Source organism: Cyphellophora attinorum (assembly GCF_001299255.1).
Source record: "Cyphellophora attinorum strain CBS 131958 chromosome Unknown Contig20, whole genome shotgun sequence".
In the NCBI taxonomy this organism is placed as follows: domain Eukaryota; kingdom Fungi; phylum Ascomycota; class Eurotiomycetes; order Chaetothyriales; family Cyphellophoraceae; genus Cyphellophora; species Cyphellophora attinorum.
The window spans coordinates 340,403-363,114 of record NW_017253248.1 but is presented as its reverse complement, the minus strand read 5'-3'; the positions used below and the strand labels follow the sequence as shown (position 1 = coordinate 363,114).

The 22,712-nt window shown below is 53.9% G+C and overlaps 15 protein-coding genes across 15 annotated transcripts; 11 read left to right on the top strand and 4 right to left on the bottom strand.

Annotated features, from left to right (window-relative positions):
- Positions 1-129: 129 nt before the first annotated feature.
- On the top strand, positions 130-894 carry AB675_1149 (uncharacterized protein; the record flags this gene model as incomplete). Its single annotated transcript, XM_018140352.1, has 2 exons — positions 130-422; positions 471-894. The coding sequence occupies 2 exons, from the start codon at positions 130-132 to the stop codon at positions 892-894; spliced, it is 717 nt and encodes a 238-aa protein (XP_017998143.1).
- Positions 895-1,326: 432 nt separating this feature from the next.
- On the top strand, positions 1,327-2,011 carry AB675_1148 (uncharacterized protein; the record flags this gene model as incomplete). Its single annotated transcript, XM_018140341.1, has 2 exons — positions 1,327-1,490; positions 1,543-2,011. 2 exons carry the CDS (start codon positions 1,327-1,329, stop codon positions 2,009-2,011), a joined length of 633 nt encoding a protein of 210 aa, XP_017998170.1.
- A 131-nt stretch (positions 2,012-2,142) lies between these two features.
- Positions 2,143-2,635, top strand: AB675_1147 (uncharacterized protein; the record flags this gene model as incomplete). Its single annotated transcript, XM_018140330.1, has 3 exons — positions 2,143-2,187; positions 2,208-2,308; positions 2,359-2,635. 3 exons carry the CDS (start codon positions 2,143-2,145, stop codon positions 2,633-2,635), a joined length of 423 nt encoding a protein of 140 aa, XP_017998169.1.
- A 279-nt stretch (positions 2,636-2,914) lies between these two features.
- On the top strand, positions 2,915-3,414 carry AB675_1146 (uncharacterized protein; the record flags this gene model as incomplete). The annotated part of the gene is made up of 2 exons (XM_018140319.1): positions 2,915-3,087; positions 3,138-3,414. The coding sequence occupies 2 exons, from the start codon at positions 2,915-2,917 to the stop codon at positions 3,412-3,414; spliced, it is 450 nt and encodes a 149-aa protein (XP_017998200.1).
- A 294-nt stretch (positions 3,415-3,708) lies between these two features.
- Positions 3,709-4,183, top strand: AB675_1145 (uncharacterized protein; the record flags this gene model as incomplete). The annotated part of the gene is made up of 2 exons (XM_018140308.1): positions 3,709-3,854; positions 3,904-4,183. 2 exons carry the CDS (start codon positions 3,709-3,711, stop codon positions 4,181-4,183), a joined length of 426 nt encoding a protein of 141 aa, XP_017998004.1.
- Positions 4,184-4,689: 506 nt separating this feature from the next.
- On the top strand, positions 4,690-5,192 carry AB675_1144 (uncharacterized protein; the record flags this gene model as incomplete). The annotated part of the gene is made up of 2 exons (XM_018140297.1): positions 4,690-4,829; positions 4,886-5,192. 2 exons carry the CDS (start codon positions 4,690-4,692, stop codon positions 5,190-5,192), a joined length of 447 nt encoding a protein of 148 aa, XP_017998035.1.
- Positions 5,193-5,907: 715 nt separating this feature from the next.
- AB675_1143 (T-complex protein 1 subunit alpha) lies at positions 5,908-7,614 on the bottom strand (the record flags this gene model as incomplete). Its single annotated transcript, XM_018140286.1, has 1 exon — positions 5,908-7,614. One exon carries the CDS (start codon positions 7,612-7,614, stop codon positions 5,908-5,910), a length of 1,707 nt encoding a protein of 568 aa, XP_017998064.1.
- A 263-nt stretch (positions 7,615-7,877) lies between these two features.
- AB675_1142 (putative proline--tRNA ligase C19C7.06) lies at positions 7,878-9,691 on the top strand (the record flags this gene model as incomplete). Its single annotated transcript, XM_018140276.1, has 2 exons — positions 7,878-8,532; positions 8,631-9,691. The coding sequence occupies 2 exons, from the start codon at positions 7,878-7,880 to the stop codon at positions 9,689-9,691; spliced, it is 1,716 nt and encodes a 571-aa protein (XP_017998153.1).
- Positions 9,692-10,122: 431 nt separating this feature from the next.
- Positions 10,123-12,659, bottom strand: AB675_1141 (Pre-mRNA-splicing factor syf1; the record flags this gene model as incomplete). The annotated part of the gene is made up of 2 exons (XM_018140265.1): positions 10,123-10,788; positions 10,839-12,659. The coding sequence occupies 2 exons, from the start codon at positions 12,657-12,659 to the stop codon at positions 10,123-10,125; spliced, it is 2,487 nt and encodes an 828-aa protein (XP_017998115.1).
- Positions 12,660-12,924: 265 nt separating this feature from the next.
- On the top strand, positions 12,925-13,909 carry AB675_1140 (V-type proton ATPase subunit D; the record flags this gene model as incomplete). The annotated part of the gene is made up of 5 exons (XM_018140254.1): positions 12,925-12,942; positions 12,992-13,101; positions 13,150-13,535; positions 13,585-13,635; positions 13,689-13,909. The coding sequence occupies 5 exons, from the start codon at positions 12,925-12,927 to the stop codon at positions 13,907-13,909; spliced, it is 786 nt and encodes a 261-aa protein (XP_017998144.1).
- Positions 13,910-14,142: 233 nt separating this feature from the next.
- AB675_1139 (uncharacterized protein) lies at positions 14,143-14,938 on the bottom strand (the record flags this gene model as incomplete). Its single annotated transcript, XM_018140242.1, has 2 exons — positions 14,143-14,854; positions 14,904-14,938. 2 exons carry the CDS (start codon positions 14,936-14,938, stop codon positions 14,143-14,145), a joined length of 747 nt encoding a protein of 248 aa, XP_017998136.1.
- A 963-nt stretch (positions 14,939-15,901) lies between these two features.
- On the top strand, positions 15,902-17,976 carry AB675_1138 (putative glucose transporter rco-3; the record flags this gene model as incomplete). Its single annotated transcript, XM_018140231.1, has 9 exons — positions 15,902-15,992; positions 16,058-16,110; positions 16,157-16,251; positions 16,411-16,792; positions 16,858-17,116; positions 17,171-17,222; positions 17,246-17,447; positions 17,504-17,764; positions 17,815-17,976. The coding sequence occupies 9 exons, from the start codon at positions 15,902-15,904 to the stop codon at positions 17,974-17,976; spliced, it is 1,557 nt and encodes a 518-aa protein (XP_017998001.1).
- Positions 17,977-18,308: 332 nt separating this feature from the next.
- AB675_1137 (uncharacterized protein) lies at positions 18,309-19,085 on the bottom strand (the record flags this gene model as incomplete). Its single annotated transcript, XM_018140220.1, has 1 exon — positions 18,309-19,085. The coding sequence occupies one exon, from the start codon at positions 19,083-19,085 to the stop codon at positions 18,309-18,311; it is 777 nt and encodes a 258-aa protein (XP_017998187.1).
- A 969-nt stretch (positions 19,086-20,054) lies between these two features.
- Positions 20,055-20,435, top strand: AB675_1136 (uncharacterized protein; the record flags this gene model as incomplete). Its single annotated transcript, XM_018140209.1, has 1 exon — positions 20,055-20,435. One exon carries the CDS (start codon positions 20,055-20,057, stop codon positions 20,433-20,435), a length of 381 nt encoding a protein of 126 aa, XP_017998060.1.
- A 1,129-nt stretch (positions 20,436-21,564) lies between these two features.
- On the top strand, positions 21,565-22,704 carry AB675_1135 (uncharacterized protein; the record flags this gene model as incomplete). Its single annotated transcript, XM_018140198.1, has 2 exons — positions 21,565-22,500; positions 22,606-22,704. The coding sequence occupies 2 exons, from the start codon at positions 21,565-21,567 to the stop codon at positions 22,702-22,704; spliced, it is 1,035 nt and encodes a 344-aa protein (XP_017998028.1).
- Positions 22,705-22,712: the final 8 nt, after the last annotated feature.

The window sequence follows — 22,712 nt, the reverse complement described above, 5'->3', positions numbered from 1 at the left end:
AGGCAAACAAGCAGGTGAGCACCACCCAACAGTCACAAGACAATTATGGTCCGTCACTTGTACTGTGACTTGTTGATGGAGTGACAAAGACAATTTCCAGAAACCTGTCGCTCCGGAAACTGCTCGGCAATGTCTTCAATACATAAAGGCCGCCCACTTCCAGCCTCCTCCATCCAAAATTCTCTCTCGCGCCTTGCACCACCACCTTCGTCTAACGACTCGTACACCGGCACCTTCCACACATTCATCGTCATCCCGACTTCACACAAGATGCCTCCAAAGAAAGCTGCGGCTCCTGTCGAGGGCGGCGCCATGACACTCACACCTGCCATGATCGCTACCCTCCATGGTGTCCTCACAAACATGACCGACTTCACACCCGACTGGAACAAGATCAAGGCCGACACTGGCAAGCAAAATCCGTGAGTACGACTCTGCCAATCTCTTATTCCTTTATTGACAGATATTAGGCGTCGCGACTTTGCAGAGCTCGCTAAGAAGATGGGTCTCCTGTTCGCCAATGGCACGTTCACCAAGATCGAAGACGCCGCTGCCCCTGCTGCTCCGCCTGTCAAGAAAGCTGCTGCAACCAAGAAGGCTCCCGTTGCCAAGTCCGAAGATACCGATGCTGATGCTGCTGCCCCTGTCAAGAACCCTGCAGCGACCAAGAAGGCTCCTGCTGAGAAGAAGATTGTGGCTCCCAAGAAGGCTCCAGCTACCAAGAAGAAGGCCGGTGAAACTACTGGACCTCCGGCGAAGAAGCGCAAGACCGACGCCAAGGTCAAGGCCGAAGAGAGCTCTGAGGACGAGGCAAAGGAGGGATCGGGCAAGGAGGAGAGCAGCGAGGGCGACGAGGGTGGCGAGAATTCTCCGAGTGCAGATGAGGACGAATGAGCTGCTACGGTCCAATGAGCGCTGATGGCGGCGTGCTTTGTGTAGCTGTCACCATTGGTCTGCGACACTCGTGTTCTACGCTGATCCGTTGAGAAATTTGGATGACGAGTCATGATGCAACTGGGTGGACTTATGGCGTTTACGAGGAATCATTCACTACAGCGACCCCCGATCCAGCAGCTCGATTCACTGCACAGCACATGACTAGGCAACATTGTCGTGCCTACAAATATCGAAATCACTTCCAAAAGTTTTTCCTCTTTTCCTTTCCTTGCACACCTGCACCGAAAGCTGTCCTCCTGACCGCAATCTACCAAGGCGACTGTAAGTCTCCTGGCAAGCAGTCCTTCCCCAAGTCAAGACGCTGACACTCTGAAGAGAAATCGCAGACCACTCCACACAATTCAAGATCTTTGACCAAGGCTATCAACCATGCCGCCCAAGAAAGCAAGCGTCTCCACAGGTGGCGAAGGCACGCTCACTCCTCGTAACATTGCCGTCCTCTGCGCTGGACTTCGCAAGCTGGAAGGTATCAAGGTCAACTGGGGTGAGGTTGGCAAAGAACCAGAGGTCAACATCGGTCTAGCTCGCAATGCGTAAGCTGCCTTGGCCCAGCTCGTGGTGCTTACACAGCTAACACGCATTCAGTCAGACAGCCTTCCGCGACGCTCTCAAAAAGATGGGCCACGACATGAAGGGCGGCATGGGCGGTGCTCGGATCTTCCGTATCAGTGATGAGGAAGAGGCCCCGGCTGCCACTCCAAAGCAGGCTGTCAAAAGCGGCAAAGCTACTGAGAGTGGTGAAAGCGAGAATAGCAAGTCTGTGAACAGCAACGGAGGTGAGGACGAGGCCGAGGACAAGGACGACAGCGACTCCAAGACCCCGACCAAGAAGCGCAAGATGGATGCTGATGAGGCGACTTCAGTATTGGCGAGAAGAAGCCCAAGATTGAGGACGATGCATGAGCACCAAAGACAGGATTGGATTTCCAATGGTAGCTCGAGCTTTCTCAGTGAAGACGAACAAGGCATGAGTCATCGAGCAGAGACATGGATAGTCAGTCAACGAGAAGAAGTGAATGAGAACCTGACTCCCAAGTCAATGTTCGCACTATAAGTACCTCCTTCGCCTCTCAGCTACTTCTATTCTCCTTCCTACCTCTCAAACAACTTCCTTGAACCATCCACTTATCTTTCCAAGTTACTCAAGATCTCTTTTCGACTGATCCCATCGACACACACTCCAATATGCCTCCCAAGAAGACTGCCGCCGCTGCCGAGCCGACCGGTCAAGTCGCAACCTCACTCCTCAGAACATCAAGGTTCTATGTGCTGTTCTGCGTGGTATCGACTCCCTCAATGTTGACTGGAAGTCGGTTGCCGCAGAGTTGGATATCAAACGAGCTGACAATGCGTAAGTCCCCTTCGATGCTATTATTAAGGCCAAAGTCCTGACATATATAGCGGAACCGCTTTCAGAAATGCCATCAAACCGCTCGGTCTCAACTACAAAGCCGGCAAAATCTTCGCCATCGGCGATGAGGCTCCAGCAGCAACCCCGAAGAAGCTGGTTTCCAACAAGAAGACCAAGGGTAATGCCAAAAGCACCAACAGTAGTGGCGAAGAGTCTGATGAAAAGAGCAGCGGCTCTGACTCTTCAAACAAGCGCAAGAAAGATGCTGAGGCTGGCGATGGTGGCAATGTCGGCAAGAAGCCCAAGATTGAGGAGGACGAAGACTGAAGACGTCTCTGAGGTTCTGCGGCAGGAACAGAGTCCATTGAAGCGCTCTTCGGGGTCGGGGTGAGCGCACAGCTTGGCTCTGAGTGAAGTGACCAGCTTGTTGTACCTTCAGCCAGGAATTCGATCAAGTGGGTCATCTGAAGTGAATGAAATCACGCTTACAAACGAATGAAGCATCTGAGCTTGACTTCGAAGACTTCTGCCCTTTGCAGTCCGCCTTTTCTCTCCTCTCTCGCCCTTTCCCAACACATTCTTCCCAGAACATTCACACTTCCAAAGATGCCACCCAAGACTCCCAAGAAAGCTGCCAGCGGCCTCCCGGGAGGAGAAGATGTCACCCTCACCGCTCGTAACATTCAAGCCCTTGGTGCTGCTCTCCGGACCATCGAAAACTTTGACGTCAAGTACAAGGCCGTTGGTGAAGAGATTGGCATTACCAATCCTAGCAACGCGTACGCTATCCAGAGGCCGCCCTGATTGTTCTGTCGCTAATTATCGGTAGTCAGCGTGGTGTTCGAGAAGCATTGAAGAAGCTTGGACTTGATACCACAGGTGGCAAGATCTACGCTCTAAACGACGAGGCTGCCGCCGCTACACCTACCAAGATCAGCAAGACTGCCAAGTCCAATAGGAGCACTAAAGCTAATGGTCAGAAGCGCAATCCCGCTGATAAAGATGGTGACGTCAAGACGGGTGATGAGGAGAATATCAAGAAGCCAAAAGTTGACGCTGAGCAGGGCGATCTCAAGAAGCGCAAGATCGAGAAGGATGAAGGTTGAGGTGGCCTTCAGAGGTGCTCCTGCGGTAATCCGACGCAATCGCAGCCTTGGACATCAGTCTGAGAGCAGGAAACGACCCTTGGCGAGGCATCAGCGTAATCTCCGTTGAACAGACGACGTAACGTCGAAAGTGAATGAGCAGCTTGAACACAAACGGATGAAAGAATTCAAACTTGCCTTCGAAGACTTTCCACCTCTGCATCCTAACGTTCCACCTTGCATATCACCATCCAGTCTGCGGTTTGCATCCTTCATATCACGCCCCAAGGTTCCACGTCCGCCGAATGATTCATTATGCCTCCCAAGACCAAGACTGCCTCAACCGACCTCACCGAGAAGAACCTCGCAATCATTCGCGCAGTCCTTTGCACTGCTGACGGCTTCAATCCCAACTATGGCGCTGTCAAGGAGGAGTACGGCCTGAATCAAAGTGGTAACGGGTATACTCAACTGCATTGAGTTGCCGTAATCTGTGCTGACATCAGACAGTGCTCGCGACTTCAGACAGGCACTCGCCAAGTTGGGCATCGACTTCTTGAACGGCAAGTTCATCGACCTCACTGACCAGGCTCCTGCTGCGGCTACACCCACCAAAACTGCCAAGACTGTCAATGCCAACGGTAAAGCCAAAGCCAACAGTCAGAAGCGCAAGCAGTCCGCTGGGGAAGATGATGAGGCTGAGAATAGTGGAGCTGAGAATGTCAAGAAGCCAAAAGTTGATGCTGAGCGAGGCGATGTCAAGGAGCTCAAAGTCGAGGAGGAAGCCTGAGCGACAATCGTGGAACTCGTCGTCCTGAATACTGGCGAGGACCTGGCACGTACATCGAGAGCATGGATCAGGATGTATCTCGGACGACCACACTTGGGAAGCGGTCAGACTCAGGAATCCAGTGAGGCATCTCGAACCGCACATACAGGCAATGAATAGACCTAGCAAAGCCACAGTCAAATCGCCTTCGGGCTCCAGCCACTCTTCATACACATCGGTGGTCAGCTTTCTGGCAGGCTTCAGAAATCAGCTAGTGAAGTGAACAAATCAAGTCAATCAAACCTCGCACTCACCTCCTTCAAGCCCGAGAAACACTTCTCTTTCCCCAGAAACTTTCCCTCGCCTCCGCACTCCAGACATACTCCCTCATTTCCAATATCGTGTTTGCCAATATCACCTTGTTGTGTACAAATCACTCTCCAGCTCTGTGAGTCGTCACACTCTCAACCCCAGCGAATGCAAAAGACTTACACAATATACAGACCAGGAAACCACCCGCCACCATGATGTCACCCAGTGTTCCCTCCGCTGGTCTCACCGACAAACAAATCGCCATCATCCGTGCCACTCTATGCTCGCTCTCTGAGTTCAAGCCAGACTGGGCCTATGTACTCAAAGAATACGGTCTGGCCAAGGGAGGTCATGGGTAGGCTTCGATCACCCTATGAACTATTGTGCTCCGTCACTGACAGACTTGCACAGTCCGCGAGATTTCAGAGCTGCCTTCCAAGGTTTCGGTCTCGACTTCAAGAACGGCAAGGTTATCGACACCCTCAAGAACAGCCAGGACGAAGACGAAGCTCCTGCTGCGACTCCATCGAAGAAGACCACGGGTAAAGCTAATGGCAAAGCCGTCAGCAAGGCCAACGGAGCTGGCAACAAGCGCAAGAAGACCACTGCCGACGCTGGTCAGAACAAGAAGGTCAAGGTAGAGGAAGAGCCCGAGCTCGAGGACATTAAGGAGGAAGTCGACGGCGACGCTGCTGCCGCGATCGCTGCCAGTGCCTGATGGGCTTTGACTTTGTTCATATGAAGGGGAGTGCTCTGGAGCTGTACGAGCCAACTGTGCTGATAGGATCGCCGTGAACTGGGAGACAATTAATGCAAGGACGTTCGACCCGGAAGGCGATTGCAAGGCTGTTATTGGAAGGACTCTTGCCGCTGCCGTTGTCAGGCGTCATCCATCACCAATACACAGGTATTGACGAAGCAAAAGTCCACTCAGTGATCTCCCAGCTCCGTCCTCGTTGCCAAGATTATCTTGGCAGGGCCCGACGGACCGTCCTGGGTACGAAGTTCGATGAGGTCTACAGAAATCGAAGACAGAAAAATGACCCCTTAGTCCTGCGATTCAGGATTTGTATCGAGGGTTTGCCCTTGTGACATCTTCCAACACGTGATCAGGACCTGGAGATAGTCCGAAGCTCTCATATGCGCTGATTGGTATCTCTTTCTATCTTCTTTTCGGTGTCCTATGTTACACTGCTGACCGACTCGCTGTGCTTGCGCGGTAGAATGCTATCACCGCAGAAGTCAAGGGAAGCCCAGCGTCAGTATTCGAAGCCCTTGCAGCTACGAGTTGGACGCTCTGAGCCTACAGCATCGAAGCGGAGCGGCTGCGTCCGATCGATCTTCCGAAGAGCCTCGACGACAGGCATCAGTCGTCAGTGCAAAATCATGCTCCCATGCCATTAATCGTGCAACACATCGCATGCAACTCAGTCTCAGTGCCCATGTCCATCATCCTGCTCCTGGGGAGGATCTAACTTGATCAGGGTATCTATTCTCATGATCGCCACACATGCCTCGACAGCACTCTTCAGCTGCTTGATTTTGCTCATACTCGGCTCGAGGACTCCCATCTTGACCACATCGGCCAACCGGCCCTTTGAAAGATCCAGGCCGTAGTTCTTGTACTGCCGCTTCTTGTCCAGCTCTTTCTCCTGCCGGTTGGCATCTCCTTCCTGAACACGCTGGCTGAGTGAGTGTCGTAACCGTAATTGAGCAAGCAGTTCTGATGAGTCGAGTGCCGCGTTTACTGCCAGGGTCTTCGGCACGACGAGTAATGATTGTGAGAACTCGCCGATGGCCAATTGTTCTCTTGAGGATGTCGTGAGGGCGAATTCTTCGAGGTAGATGTGCAGAGCAGTCTCCACAGCACCACCGCCTGGCACCACTGCGCCTGACTCCAATGTCCGCTTTACTGCTGACAATGAGTCGTGCACGGAACGCTCCATCTCGTCCAGCTGATAGTCGTTTGACCCTCTCAGGATGATGGATGCTGATGAGGATGCCTTCGTGCCCTTGACCAGGATACACTCGTCGTCTGAAATGCGCTCTTGAACCACCTCCTCGGCATAACCCAGTGACTCTTTCTCGAACTTCTCGTCTCCGTTCAGATCTGACAGACTGCTGATCAAGGTAGCACCAGTGACCTTGGCTATCCGGCGGAGGTCCTCCTTCTTACATCTTCTGACTCCCATTGCACCCTTCTCGATGAACAGCTTCAGCACCATATCATCAATACCTTTAGTAGTAAGTACAACATTTGCGCCAGCCTTCAATATCATTTCGACGCGCTCAAGAACAATCCCAGCTTCGCGTTCTCTGATCTTCTCCAGCTGCTGAGGATCCTCGACTGTAACGGCAACTCCGAGTTTCATTCGCTCCTTCTGTAGATTCATGTCCAGACACGCAATCTTAGCATCGCGTATTCTCGTCTTCATGGCCTGTGAGGCGACTGTGCAGTTCAGAGCATAGCCGTGGACTAGTACCGACTCGAGTGCGCTCTTGCCGTGTGCTTTGAGGATATTGACAGCCTTGACAGGATATTTCACTTCATTGTTCTTCTGGGCGTTGACGGATTTTACTGCGAGCATAGCGTCGACGACCATGCGGGAAAAGAAGTCTGAGTCGGAGCCAATGACTTTGCTGGACATCGAGGTCTTTGCAACATTGATCAAGCTCTCCTTGCCCAGACTTTCGACGGACGTGCTGATGTTTTCTTGAAGGTACTTGACGGCCTCGCGGAGTGCTCGCCGGTAGCCTGTGATGATGACTGTAGGGTGTATGCGGTTCTTCATGAGTTCGTTCGCTCTTCGCAGCAGTTCGGCGGCTATGAGGACGACCGATGTTGTGCCATCGCCGACTTCCTTGTCCTGCTGCTGAGCAAGGTCGACCAGTATCCGGCCAGCTGGATGCTCAACGTCGAGGAGACTGAGGATTGTGGCGCCATCATTGGTGACGGTGACATCTCCTATGTCGTCGACCATCATCTTGTCTAGTCCCGAGGGCCCGAAGGATGTCTTCATGATATTCGCGATTGCCTGGGTTGCGAGGACATTTTGATCCCGTACATCTGCGCCGCTGATCTTCTGACCGCCCAAGAAGAGAGTGCCAGCATTGCGCGGTGTCTCGAATATGCCGGCCATCTTGCTGAGGCTGCGGAGAGTGTTGTGGTATAGTTGCTATGTAGATCATGCACCGGCAAGCGCATTCCAGGAAATTATTGATGCCAAGACCTGCGGGCAAGCGCGGGGTTGAAGTTACCGCGAAGGAAGGTACGCACCAGCACGCGACTCATAATTCTGACAGACAGATCTTATAGAGCAATTCGAATTCATAGAGCGAGCGTGAGTCTGCGGTCTTCTTTTGAGCGTAGAACCGCTAGTTCTGGGCCTACTGAGGCTCCAACATGTCTCATTCTCGCAAAACTTCCAAGACGACCGAATTGCCTGTGCGCCCAAAAGAGCCAGACATGGACACCGCTTCGGAGCCTGCTGCGGCGACAGAGAACAATGTCACTGATGACAAACCCGCCGACAACAAGCCTAGAAAGGAGAAGAAGCCAAAAGGCGACAAGCCCATTGGCAAAGCAGAAGCGAAGACTCCAACAGCCAATGCTGGCAAGGCAGGAGGCGGTAAGAAGAAGAAGACCGACGGCGCTGCTTTGATCGGAATCGGCGTGGAAAAGGATGTCGACTTCTCGGAATGGTACCAGCAGGTCTTGCTCAAGGGTAACATGCTCGACTACTACGACATCTCCGGCTGCTACATCCTCAAGCCCGCTTCACAGTTCGTCTGGGACGAGGTCCGCGCATATTTCGATGCCAAGATCAAGAAGATGGGCGTAAAGAACTGCTCGTTTCCTCTGTTCGTCTCGGAAGATGTCCTCAACCGGGAGAAGGCTCATATCGAAGGGTTCGCGGCCGAGGTAGCCTGGGTCACCCACGGAGGCAGCACCAAACTCGAGAAGAAGATCGCCATCCGCCCAACCTCAGAAACAGTCATGTACCCTACTATGCCAAATGGATTCAGAGCTACCGTGACCTTCCTCTCAAACTCAACCAGTGGAACTCAGTCGTAAGGTGGGAGTTCAAACATCCCCAGCCATTCCTCAGAACTCGCGAGTTTCATTGGCAAGAAGGCCACACTGCCCACCTAACAGAAGCCGAAGCTGGCAAGGAAGTCCTCGAGATCCTCGATGAATACGCCAATGTCTACGAGAAGCTCCTCGCCGTCCCAGTCATCAAAGGCCGCAAGACCGACAAAGAGCGTTTCGCTGGCGGCTACTACACCACTACCGTCGAGGGCTACATCCCAACCACAGGCCGCGGCATCCAAGGAGGCACATCCCACTGTCTAGGCCAGAACTTTAGCAAGATGTTCGGCATCACCGTCCAAGACCCCAGCGCCAAAACCGACGAAGAGAAGAAATCCGCAGAAAAGCTCTTTGTCTGGCAAAACTCATGGGGTCTCTCCACCCGCGTCATCGGCGTCATGGTCATGATCCACGGCGACGACCGCGGTCTCGTCCTGCCACCCCGCGTCTCCGAGTACCAAGTCGTCATCGTCCCTGTTGGCATCACCGCCAAGACCACCGACGAAGAACGCGAGGCTCTCTACAAGGAAATCAACGCCCTCGTCGAAGTTCTCCGTGCTGTCGACGTCCGCGTCCAAGCCGATATGCGCGACGGCTACTCCCCAGGCTACAAGTTCAACGACTGGGAACTCCAGGGCGTGCCACTCCAACTCAAGTTCGGTCCCGGCGAGTCAAAGGGCCACTTCGTCTCGACCTCCCGCCGCGACCTTCCCAAGGGCGAAGCCGAAGGCCAGATCGCCATCTCCGAACTCAACACCGCTGTCCCTGCCCTACTCGAACAGATCCAAAAAGACCTCTACAACCGGGCCGACGAGAAATTCAAGAGCCACGTCAAGAAGTTGACCAATTGGGACGAATTCGTTCCCGCCCTGAACGACAAGAATGTGTGTTTGATCCCGCACTGTCTAACGGAAGAGTGTGAAGACCAGATCAAGAAGTTGAGTGCGCGGAAAGCGGAGGAGCAGAGTGGTGTGCCGCAAGACGAGAGAGCCCCGAGTATGGGTGCCAAGAGTCTGTGTATTCCGTTTGAGCAGCCGGAGGGGATTGAGAAGGGGGTCACGGAGTGTGCAAATCCGGAGTGCAAGAATAAGGCGGAGGCGTGGTGTTTGTTTGGGCGGTCATACTAGGGTGAAACTCGTCCGCGAGAAGCGTTGCAAGGGGAGTGAGTTCCAAGGTTCCTTCGGATTTTGTGCATAAGTGCAGGCGCGGGACTCGCTCCACCAGGCCCTTGTGCGCATGGCCGGGATGAGGGAGGATGGAAAGCCCAGGCCAAGAATTTTATGACACACGAGGCCTGCGAAGAAGGGATTGCCGGGCAGCAGAAAAGGTCTCGGCGTACGGACGGGTAAGCCTGGCATGAATGAGATCATGGGTCAAGACTTTCACCTCTTACTAGTAGAAGCCGCAGAGCCAGTCGAGTCGTGTTGTGCGGGCGATGAAGCACACGAACGACGTTAAGACGCACGTGTAGCAAATCAGAAATCTTCAAAGCGAATGGTCGACGGTTCGTCACACAGTCTGCCGTTACGGTACATGGCCACCATCTTGACTTGATGCCTCAATCCTCATCATCAAGATCAACATCAAGCGCATCCGGATTCACCGCCGCCGCAGCAACAGGCGGCTGCACCGGCGGCGCACGATTTCCACCCTCAGGCCCCGTACTCGCCGCCACGAATCCCACCGGCGCCCTCGCTTGCCGCTCCAACGCTGCCATTGCATCACTCTTCCCTCCATCCTCGTCCTCGCCCTCATGCGTCCCATTGACACCACCAGCCGCAGCTTGCCCCTTCGCCAAAGCCTGGTTCGCGATGAAGTTGATATCCGTATTGAACTGCGCCGCCACACTCCTCTTGATCCTGAGCATTTCCCTGAAGGTGTCTTCGTTACCATGTGCGACTTCGAACTGCTCCCACGTTCTCCAGAACGACATATCAACGCGCGGATCCGCGAATTGGCTACCATGGGCGTAAATAGCGCGAGCCCGATCGACCTCGCCCAATCGGCGTTCCATCTCCGCGAACTTGACACACATCTCCTTCGCGTCCCTGTCCGGCAGCGCGGCGATGGCGCGCTCGTAGATAGCACGTGTGTGTGTGAGGCCGAAGTTTGCTGCGGCTTTGGCGATGTAGAAATCATACATCGCCAATCGATCTTTCTCGGCGACAGCGCTCGTGGCGCGCTCGTAGATGCGCATAGCGGAGCGAGCGAGGCCGCGGTCTTCCTCGAGGGCGCCGTACATGAGATAGATGGCTTCGCGAATTCTGGAGGGACGTTCTCGACTGCCTGCTCGAAGAGATCGCGGAGCCGCTCGATCTCGATCTTGCGGGCGGTGGCTTTGGTGAGGTACAGGTTCCAGAGCTCGAACGCGACGGGGTAGGAGAAGAGGTCGAGGCCGCGCTCGTAGATCTTGAAGGAGTCTTCGTGGTAGTTGTGCTCGGCGAGGAGGTTGGCGTAGTTGACGACGGTCTGTGGGGTGGCGATGCGCAGCTCGAAGATGCGGTCGTAGACGGCGCGGGTGGAGGGGAGGTCGCCGACAGATTCGACGAGGTCGACGTAGAAGGACCAGAGTTTCCAGGATTTGTGAATGCGTTGTTGGGCGGACAGGGTTTCGTCGAAGTAGTCGACGGTGCTGCGTTTGGGCGCTTGGGTCGCTTTGGCCATGACGTTGATGGCGTTGTCGAAGTTTTCGGCACGGAGCTCCATTTCGGCCCAGCCGATCCAGGTGTCGGCGAGTTCGACGACGGATTTGTAGGGGACTTTGACGGCGCGGTCGAGAATGATGCGGGCGGTGGCGAGGTCGTTGCCTGCTTCGTAGAATTTGGCGTAGTTGAGCCAGAGGTCGTGGAACTTGCCGACGGCTTTTCGGGGGTTGATGGCTTTGATGGCGTCGGTGTAGGTTTGCACGACTTCTTGCTGGTTGTCTGCCCAAAGCGCGATGCGCTTTTCCCATTCTACTACGTTGTTGGGGTTCTGGCGGAGCAGGACGTCATTTACTAGGAATGGTCGTCGGTCCATCAGGTGCTCGAAGCGGAGCATCTTCATGTCGAGATCGGCGTCTTTTCGCGCGTCGGTCTTGCCTTTGGCGGCTCGCTGGGATGCGGCCTCCATCAGGGATGAAATGACGGTCTCCTCGAACTCGACGTATGCGTCAAAAATCATGGTGAAGTCTCGGACGGTCATGACGGTCGTGATGCCTTCCTCGAACACATCTCTGGCCTGCTCGAGCTCGCCTCTCGAGATCCAGTAAGTTGCCAACGCTGCCCAGAAGCGTCCACGCTGGTCCGGAAAGCGTAATATGCCACTGCGAATGATGGCATTTGCGTCAATACCAGAAGCCAGGCTGTCACCGATATCCCTGGCCTTGTTGACGATGAGCTCAACCATCTCCGTCCATAGCTGGAAGTCACTTTTGACGTGTTTTGACTTGAAGCGTGGGTTATCCAGGATCTGTATGTACCTTTTCACGGCCTCACGGTATTGGCCAGCATCGATCAACCGCTCAATGTAGTCTTCCATGTCCTCCGGATGGATCTGCACGTATCGTGCCCAGATCTTGACGGCTGTGTCTCCCGATGCCGAATCCGCGAAACCTTTGTATAGCTTCCATAGTCGATTGTGCTGAGTGACAGGCAGTGCGCGCAGGGCACGGTCAAACGTCCTCCGGGTCGTGGTTACGTATGGCTGTCGCAGCAGAAAGGCTAGATACATCTCCCAGATAACTGGCATCTTATTGAGCAGCACTATTGACTTCTCAAACAGCGCATTGACCTTCTTGAATTCGGCCCTGTACTTGACGGCGTTCTTCTTCTTGAGATGCTTGATCCTGAAGTCAAGGTATAGCTTCCACAGCTTGTACGACCGTGGCAGACGGATGCAAGCCCGCTCCATGACAAAAGCCTGCTCGTGGACCGTGCCATTACGCATCTTGTGGTCGATATATGTCAACCATGGTCGGACGCTGCCTGGGTTCCGCAGCACATCCTGTTCGTAGAGAGCATCATCGTTGGCGATGAGATAGAAGTCCGGCCTTCGCTGATCCGCGCTCATCGTGACGTCGCCGTTCAATGGCCGCTTGAGGATGATTCCCGGCATCTCCTGAGCGGCATGAGCGACAGCGAGGTGTCTTGAAACGCGATCTGCAACTTTTTGGAGTACAGAAAATAATGGCGGGCAGTTCTCAAGCCGGATGATGGTCGAAGGCAGATAGTTTCTCCGACATCTCCGACTGATGTCAATGCTCCTGCCTCGACTCGATGGCATGCATGCACTGATCTGCAGCTCTTCCCAGACCAACTTCTCCACGACTACCTCTTTTTTCACTCTCTACCCTCGCGCATAGCGAGCAGGCGTCTTCACAATGTCGTCAGGCGCCGGCGTAAGTCTTGTCCACAGCATCGGGAGTCCTAGCTAACAATGCATGATAGCGAGAGGCCGTGTTCCCCACACGACAGATGCTGGGCCAGATGAAGAGCAAGCTCAAGGGCGCACAGACAGGACACAGCTTACTGAAAAGGAAAAGCGAGGCTCTCACGAAGTGCGAAGCATCCTGACAGATCTACATGACCACACTGACCCCTCTCAGACGGTTTCGAGAGATCTTGAAGCGCATTGACGAAGCTAAAAGGAAGATGGGCCGTGTCATGCAGATCGCCGCATTTTCGCTGGCCGAGGTAACCTACGCTGTTGGCGGAGATATTGGCTTTCAAGTCCAAGAGTCTGTGAAGAATGCCAGGTTCAGAATTCGGACCAAGCAAGAGAACGTGTCCGGTGTCTTCCTCCCAGCATTCGAAAGCCAGCAGAAAGAAGAGATCAATGACTTCGGTTTGACGGGTCTGGGCAAAGGCGGCCAGCAGGTCCAACGGTGCAGAGAAACATACACACGAGCTGTGGAAGCTCTGGTTGAGCTAGCAAGTTTGCAGACTGCTTTCGTCATCCTGGACGAGGTCATCAAGGTTGTCAACCGCAGAGGTAGGCACTCCATGTATGGCGCTCCGGACTCTAAGCTTACCCGCCACAGTCAACGCTATCGAGCACGTCATTATTCCAAAGACGGAGAACACCATCAAATGTATGTCCATCGATCTGAATACCGACCTTCTGCTCGTGGCTAACGAACTCCAGACATCAATTCAGAGCTTGACGAGCTAGATCGTGAGGAGTTCTACCGGCTCAAAAAGGTCTCGAACAAGAAGCAGAGAGATCAAGCCGCGGCAGATGCTGAGATTCGAGAAATGCGCGAGAAGGAGAAGCAGAGCAACGGTGGCAAAGCTGCAGAAGAAAATGGGGACGAGGGCGGAGGCGACATCCTTGGCGAGCAAGGCGACGAGGATGTCATCTTCTGAGAGGGCATAATGAAGATACGGCAAGGCACGAACGTGGCTATATGGAGGACTCTGCCAAAGCGGGCGCACAGCTTAGTCGTGTATGAATCGAAAGTCGTTGGCAGGCGAGGCTAGCAGACCTCAGCCTTGCATGCTATGGGTATCAATGTAGCTACTATGATGGAGCTACCGTCAGTGTGCCAGACGGGGTCAGATCTTCGTGCAATCTTTCCACCCGACCGCGGACGACATGTCTATGCCCGCTGGTACGTGACACGAATCGCCTTGCCCTCATCACCAAGCTGCATCCCCGCTGTCGCCTCCTTCGCACTGATCGCCCCTGCCTCCGCCTCATACTCCACGAACGCAATCCCCTTCCGTCCAGGCACCATTCTCACCTCCTTGAACCCTTCGAACCTCGAGAATATCCTCGACAGCCCATCCTGATCATAGTCCTCCGGCAGATCCCTCAAGAACAGCGTCTTGTTCGGCGGCAAGTACTCGTCCGGAATCACCGCTGCCGCATTCGCACTCGTCCCCTTCAAGCCAGCCCCCTTCTGTGCCTTCGCTGGCCGTTCACTTGCCGCCGCCGCCGTCTGCCCCACAGGCCTCTTCAACTTCTGCGTCGCCGCCTCCTGCGCCTGCTTCCGATCCTTCTCCGCTATCCGCGCTCGCTTCCATTTGTCTAATCCATCCTCCCCGTCCTCTTTCAGCACGGTAGCATCTGATCTTGTCCGCGCGAAGTCGAGCTGCATGGGTTTGTCAAAGAGCTCGAATCCATTGACTTCCTCGATGGCTTTGGCGGCGCTGGAAGGGTCGTCGAAGACGATGAAGGCTTGGCCTTTGGCCTTGAGGTTCTGTTTGGCGACTAAGTCGATGATAGTGCCGTATTCGGAGAAGACCTCGGTCAGGGCTTCGCGGAGGGCGTCGGGTTTTATCCGCTCTTCGAGATTTTTGGCGTAGACTCTGTGGGCTGTCAGTGAGAGGCATGTATGGGCAGTGCGAAAGAACGTACGTGGAGCTGGGAGGGGTTTGAAGTGTGGTAGCCATAATGGCTAGGCCAGGCTCAGAGCCCGTCGATGATTTCGTGGGTCGCACGCGTTTCGGGACGGATGGCGGGGGCGGTCGCTTGTGCGATGGCTTTTTTCAGACCTTGCGCGAAAATGTGGTGGAAATCTAGGATATGTTGAACTGCAAATCGTAGTCGCGTTGTCCAAGGCTACGAACTCTAGCCAAAGTTCTCCGCGCAGATCAAGCCCCACTGACGCCAAGGAGCTTTGCCAAGAGATCTTGGCGCGTTTGACGAGAAAGAAGGAAGGCCTTTCCTCGCATCAGTTTGATGCTTCCGACATCTCGGTACATGGATGAATCAACACACGGCGAGGTACACATCCGTACCCTGTAAGGCAGCATGGTTGATATGGCTAGTTCTTGGACGAAAGTATGAGCCACAGTCCTGCCGACTTTCCGCCGTTGCAGTATTTGACGCTTCCGCCCATCACCACCTATAGTCGGAGTTGCATCCAGCTTGTCGCAGCACGAGAGCCCTCCCTGCAAGGGCGGCTGTCTTCGCAGAACAGAGTAAGTATGTCCATGTCGATAGGTGTATAACAAACGCTGTATCATGATGGCGCTGTGCGTCGAGACTCAGGCTCCGTCAATCCCTCTTGTGGCTGTTGATCATGGCCCCAGCAGAAGTGCTTCGGAACCATCGCTCCGATGAAGCTGCATCTTCTCCAGAGACCCATGGGGTCTCCGCGAAGGTGCTTCTCCTCACCGTCCCCCGTTCTGGCCTTAGCTTCCTGTCAACACCCTCTGTCGAGGCTCCGAAATGCGACTGGACTGGTTCGACGCGGACTCGCTGCATCTACTATAGTGCTTGGCAGAACTCGGTAGTGGAAATGGGGATTCATCCTTGCCACCATGTGGTATGAGTATAGAAGAGTCGAGATTTCCGTGTTCTGCTCACCTTCAAGCCCTTCTCTTGCCTACGCATTGTCTACATCTCCCGAAATGTCTACCACTAAACCACAGGATACCATCAAAGCCAATTGGAGGGCCTTCGTGGCTATCGGCGTGATCATCCTCTCGCCTTTTCAATATGGTGCGTTCTGGCCCGTGAATGCTTCTTTGCCCAGCTCTAGCTGTCCACATACTCATGCTGTCCAGGACTCGACTTCGGGTTGATCGGTGGGCTGCAGGCCATGCGTGGCTTTCTCGAGGTAAACCTATCCACCCTCGTCGTAGACAGTCACTCACAGTCACCAGGTCTTCGGCCATAGAGCACCCAACACACCTATCGGATGGAACCTCTCGCCCGTCCGCCAACAGCTGATCTCGTCCCTCATGACCCTTGGTGCTTTGTGAGTGTTCTGTCCAAAATTGGGTCGGGAACGAAGTACAGACTGAAGGTCTCAGACCTGTCTCTGATGCCTTTGTCTCGCACTTCCGTTCCTGTCTCCCCTCCACCCCAGTCCTTCACTTCCCACGCACGTCCCGATCCAAGCTAACATAGAACGAAGCATCTCTTCCGCATTCATCGGTATTGCAGCCAAGAAGTTTGGACGCCGGCAGTGTCTGTGGGCGGCGTGTGTCCTCTGCTGCGTCGCCAATGTTATCATGATGGCTACCACGAACATTGGAGCACTATACCTGGGCCGACTACTTATCGGCCTTGCTAACGGCTATTTGATGACTGCTAGTCAGCTGTACATCCAAGAGTGTAGCCCTCCTCAGTTCCGTGGCCTCTTCCTTTCGGCGTTCCAGTTCTTCACGTCGTTCGGAACTCTGATTGGGACCATCATCAACTGGGCAACGGCAAAGCGAGACGGCAGGTCGGCCTACTTGATTCCACTGGGTCTCATCTACGTGGTGCCCATCTTCATCTTCATCGGAATGTTTTTTGTATGTGCCATGCCTGCTGCCATGATGCACGCCTGCAACGCTTTCACTGACAACTACCAATCCAGATTCCAGAAAGTCCTCGCTGGCTCATCCTGCAAGGTCGCTATGAAGAAGGCTACAAGTCCCTGCTCTGGCTCCGCCCGGAAGGCGCCGACGTCGCAGCCGAGGCTGAGACGATCCGTGACGCTATCGAGCGAGAGCAGGAGATGGGCAGGGGTGTCGGCATCTTCGACATGTTCAAAGACCCCGTCGATCGTCGTAGGACCGTGCTTGCTGTGTGTGCTGTTTCGTTACAGGCTGCTTCTGGCGCTATGTTCATCATTGGTAAGTCCTACGGGAACTCATGAGGTGATCGTCATTTCGCTAACAATCATGAAGCATACAAAGCATATTTCTTCGCTATGGCGAAAGTGGACAATCCATTCGGCATGTCGAACGTTCTTAGCACTGCAGCTTGGTCGCCATCATCATCAACTCCCTCATCGTCGTGCGCTACGGACGCAGACGTGTACTCTTGATGACAGGCCTTATCGGATGCGGCTTCATCCAGCTGATCGTCGCTCTTGTGTACCAACAGCAGCCTGGTAAGCCCTCGACCGGCAAGGTCATCGTGGGACTGTCTTGTATCTACATGATGCTGTATAACGGCATGATCGTGAGTGCTCTTCCCATTTCCGAGCTATGAGCATGTCAGGACTGACGTTTTCTCAGGCTACCTACGCATGGCTATCCGGAGGCGAGATCCCTTCGCAGCGGCTGCGCTCCCATACTTTCGGCCTGGCAGCCGCGATCGGCTTCGCCGGAGCATGGCTGACCACGTTCACCGCGCCGTACTTCATCAACCCTGATGCATTGGCATGGGGGCCGCGCTATGGCTTTATTTGGTTCCCGTCTTGCTTGATCGCTGCGGCATGGGTCTACTTTTGTCTGCCCGAAGTGAAGAACAGGACTTTGGAGGAAGTCACGGAAATGGTCAGCACTTCTCATCATTTGATTCGTGCTCTCGCTAATCTGTATGCTAGTTCGAGGCCCGCCTCCCTGCCCGAAAGTTCAGGACTTACAAGACGCGAGCTCAGCTGCCTGCTGTGGACGATGAAAAGCTGAGTCAGCAAGGTGTGCAGGTCGAAGACGTCGTGAGCAGCAATCCGAAGGCGACTGCCGAGGTCCAGGTTGCAACTGCTTGAGCGACAGGAGGCCGAGGAATCGGATCTGATCACCATTGCCTCAATAGCAGGAGGCGCAACCGTCCGCACTGGGTCTAACGACTCAACGCCAATCGCGGCAAGGCACAGTGGCATTGGATTAGCACATCCAAGTTTGCAGAAACAGTGCCCTCACACCTGTGCAAGCTGCCGAGCGAAAGCGAAGGGGCGTTGAAGCGCCCTCGCACCGAAACCCTGTCGCGAGCATCCGCACCCCAGCTTTCCCACTTGCACAATCTCGTAAGTCTGAGTATCAATTAGGTAGTCCTTCGAACGAAATTGACACTAGCAACCTGGAAGCGTAGACGCCTAAATCAGGGGCAACGAACACTCACAGTGAGGTTGCTGATGCCATGCGCTTGGCAACTAATTGCGTAACCTTCTGGATTCACCAATATCTGGAATGGAAGATCTCTGACTCCGGTTTCGCGCTTTTGCTGGTCCGCAAGTTGCTGAAGCCATCGCCAAGCCCTGGTTCTGGCATACTGACGGTGCAACTTCGCGCAGAGGCGTTCTTCATGCCATGCCCAGCGTTCCTGGCGCAAACCGCGACTCTCATATACTTCCGCATGCGGCAGCCACATCTGGAGCGCCCATACCAGATCCATCGAAGTTTCCTTCCAGACAGGGCTGTTGATGATGACCTTTCTCAGCCTGGGCATAATGGTCATTAGTTGAAGGCCGAGACCTTCAACGTCTCTGTCGTCGATGAAAGCCTCTTGCGCACACGCGAGGTAGGGTGTCAGATGACGCTTCACGTCCTCGTTCATGGCTCGGTGATTATAGAAATAGGGTGTAAGAGAGTCGGCGAACACAAGGATGGCTTCTGCTCGAATCGACTTGCAAGCGACAAGAATGGATGGTAGCGAGGCTCCGCCTGCGGGCTTCTTGAATTTGTGAGATCCATCCTGTCTCTTACGCTGACGCTCGTCGTAACTAGCTGATCGACGACGAGGATCATCAATGATGAGACGAGAGCCGTGGAAGAGATGGGTGTAGACCATTTGTCGAACTTCCAATGGTAGGGACAAGAATTCGGTGGCGTCAGCGTCGGACGCAGTGGAGAGGAGAGATGTCAATGGCTCGTCCATGACGAGAATGCCGTATGCCGATCGAGGACTGGTGCAAGCACGGTTGGAAATCGAGAGGTCGAGTTTCGATGAAGTGGCGTGCTCTTAGAGCAGAAAGACACTGGAGTGGAGGTGCACGCCGTGAAGGCCACTTTCGCTGCGGTGACTGTCACTTAACTCACGGTTGCCGTAGAGACTTGGGAGAGCTTTGGGTGAAGGAGAGAGGCACTATTGCTTTTCGTTAATCAATTCTGCCTAGAATAGCGCTCACCAAGGAGGTCTTCCGCGATGTCGGTGTCTACATCAAGAGGTTATGTCAGTCACCACTTCCTCAACTATTCCTAGATACCATACTGAACATCATAGTTGCAGTCACTTCGGCAGCTCTCGCCATCCTCAACTTGACTCCGAGCGGCAGGTGCCAGGTGGCCGGTTGAACACTCCCATACGGCTGTCCTCGACAGAAGGCTGGGGCATCAGGATTGCAGGTTATGTCGGAACCACATGCTGCGTTAGCGATGCATCTGCATCAGTAATGGTCTGCATAGCGTAGTGGAACGAACTCTGTTAGTTTTCGGTAGGTGCATTGCCTGTATTCCTGATCAGCCATTCGAAATGAGGTCCATGCACAGTGGCGAGTTGGTACACTGCAAATGGCATGGTGAAGTTCATCGGAAGGATAGCGAGAACAGCGCTGACCCGGACTGGTCCTGCTCTCTTGTTTGTGGGCAGTTCGAAGTTATTCGCTGCCGTGAGCTGACACGTTGGAGCGCTCCTGACCACAGAGCATGTATTGGAAAGCAAACGCCATCAACCGCGGCTAAAGAGAGCCGACGTTCCTTACTTGGCTGAGAATTAGGTTCGAGCATGCTGTCTGGCATAGCGATTCGAATCGCATATAAGCCGCTTGGGACCGCGCGAAACTCACGACAAGGCCCAGTCAAAAATCCTGTGTCAGCATCTGGACTCGCGCACGCAGCATTCCCAAGCATGAAGGCCACAGCTCTGGTTCTCACCGCACTTCCTCTGCTTGCCTCTTCCGCCACCCTCCAGGTCAACCTCTTCTCTGAGCCTGACTGCAAAGGTAGCAAACAGACGTTCACTATCGGCAACCTCGAAAGTTGTCACAAAACACAAGGCTTCAAATCGTACGGCACATCAAATGTCGATCAGTCCTTCTTCAATCGTGAGCTCAGACTTAGTACATGGAGCACCGAGGACTGTCGACAAAGTGCTACTATCACCATCGGCGAAGGCGTAGCTTTGACGAACCAGAATAACTGCCATGAGTTTGGAGCGATCAACGACCCCAAGAGCTTGGAGCCCGGGGCTCGTCGCTGGACTGGAAGAAGCTTTTACGTTGGGGGATGAAATCAGCAGACAATATAGACCATGGCTTTCAGAGTGTCTGCTGATACAAGTTCCCATAAAAGATATGCATGTCATGTATCTGTGTTCCGATACCGTTCGTTTGAATGATACAGTACCTACCTCTATCTACACTGTCGCCTCCTGGCTGACCCATCCATCACTAGGATGGATCTCATACCCAGATTTGGTCACTCGTTCAGTATTTCGACAACATGAGCCTTGCATGTGAATTCGCGTGTGAGGAAGACGCAGCTGATCCTGCAAAATCTCGAAAGTCAACAGTTGCGTAGACCGTAAGGCGGAAAGTTTGCCTTAAATCACGTCGACGTACGCCAAGCCTTCTCGAGTGGTGTTCACCAGGGTGAAGACGTCCTACCATACCTGCGCTTCGCATGCCCGCGATGCAGTGGTAGAGACCGAGCGGCAAGCCGCGTCGCTGACACTACTTGTAACTTCGTCGTCGTGCGCTTCTCGCATCGCCGCGACTGATTTCACACAGAGATGGCAGACCCGAATCGTGTATCGCATTGCGCGAAGAGAAGCTTGGTCAAGTGAGGAGTACCACTATGCCCCGAATGCCTTCACGCTGTGGCGGTATGTAGCGACATCAGGGTGTCCTTCGGGACACATCTTCACATGAAATGCGGAAGTTGATGCAGGCACCCAGCAACGCGTCCGCCACGCGAATATCACTTCGTCACTTTGTTTGCTGCTTCCCGAAATCACGAAATGAACACGATCGCAGGCTCAGCACGTATTTCATGCCACAAACTCTTCCAACAATTTCTCTGCAACTTTCATCATCCACCTCCGTTTCGTTGCTCGCAGATTGCAGGCCATGGCGCCCTCCACAGCAGCTCCCACTACATCGACACCTAAAGTGGCCACGGCAACACCTCATAAGTGTGGTGCATGCCCCAAAACACCTCAACAGGTTGGTCGGCCCCTAAAGACCTGCGCGCGCTGCAAGAAGATCTGGTATTGCTCCCGGGGTTGCCAGCGCAGTCATTGGAAGCTCCACAAACCTCTTTGCGCCTCGTTGGCTCAAGGTAGCATTGCAGCCGCTCCCGACGAGCCAATCCTAGAGTACTGCGAACTAAGCGAGCTCGCTCGTCGTAATGGCGTCGACATGGCCAGATTGTCGCAGACGCTTCCGGATCTGTCCAAACTGCGGCTGACTGCCGACATTCCTTTCCACACAACAAACAAGACCTTGAACGACTTGCCAGTCGATATTCTTGCTCGCATCATCAAGCACGTCCTACCAAAGTCTCTAGTCGTCCGAGCTGACAATCCTCTTGGTCGTTGGCAACACGATTGGCGTCCGATGTGGCTCCCTAGACTACGTCTCGTCACCAAGAAGATTGGGAAGGTTGCTGAAGAAGTCATCTCCATCAACGCTGGTCTGTCCGCATGCGACTGGGAAGACACTGGTAACTCCTTACAAGCGCTTTATCGCAAACAGCACGAGAAGGTCAGCGACTCGCCCAAGTGGGGTTCGACACGCTCGATAGAGTTGGCCAACGTCTTTCCAGTGTACCTCATGAGCAATGTCAAGCATTTCCGGCTTTGCCTGAATCGCCAACGCTTCAGTTACCGCTATGACTCGATCGACCTGTCGATATTCCCCAACCTCATAGAGCTCGAGATCACCGCCGGTGACCCTGCGAAAGACATTATGCATTACGCAATGTGGCTCGGCCACTTCAGCAACATGAGCATGGTCAAGAAAGGGTACAACGACAAGAGAGTCACTGCTCTGAAGAAGGCGCTGGATGAGGTCGGCGTTATGCGGCCAGAGCTGTTGAGGACCTTCGCCAACTGTAATGCACGACGTGTTCAAGAAGGGAAACCGCTTTACAATCAAGCATCCGAGGATATGTACAATTACACAATGTTCTTCCGCATAGGTTGGATGCAGGTCCTCTCAGCCAAGAGATTGTTCCGACTTTACACCACAGAAGTGCTGGGTATCGACAGCAAGAACATCAAGGGTTGGAGGCCAGACATGCTGATTAGGGTGCACTATGCTGACGAGATGAGTACGCCACAGAATGCCGAGGAAGTAAGTAACGCACAGAAAGCCACTGATTTTCGCTCGTTGTCATTCTGACCCAAGAGATGTATGGGCCATCATAGCTTCGAATGTTTACTGACAGTCGAGACGCAGATCATTACCGTGTGGATCACCGAGAGCGATTACGGTACTAAGCTACGAAGTGAGGCTCTGCTGAATCGCTACGCCAACTACGAATACTACAACATGTAGCGGGAACC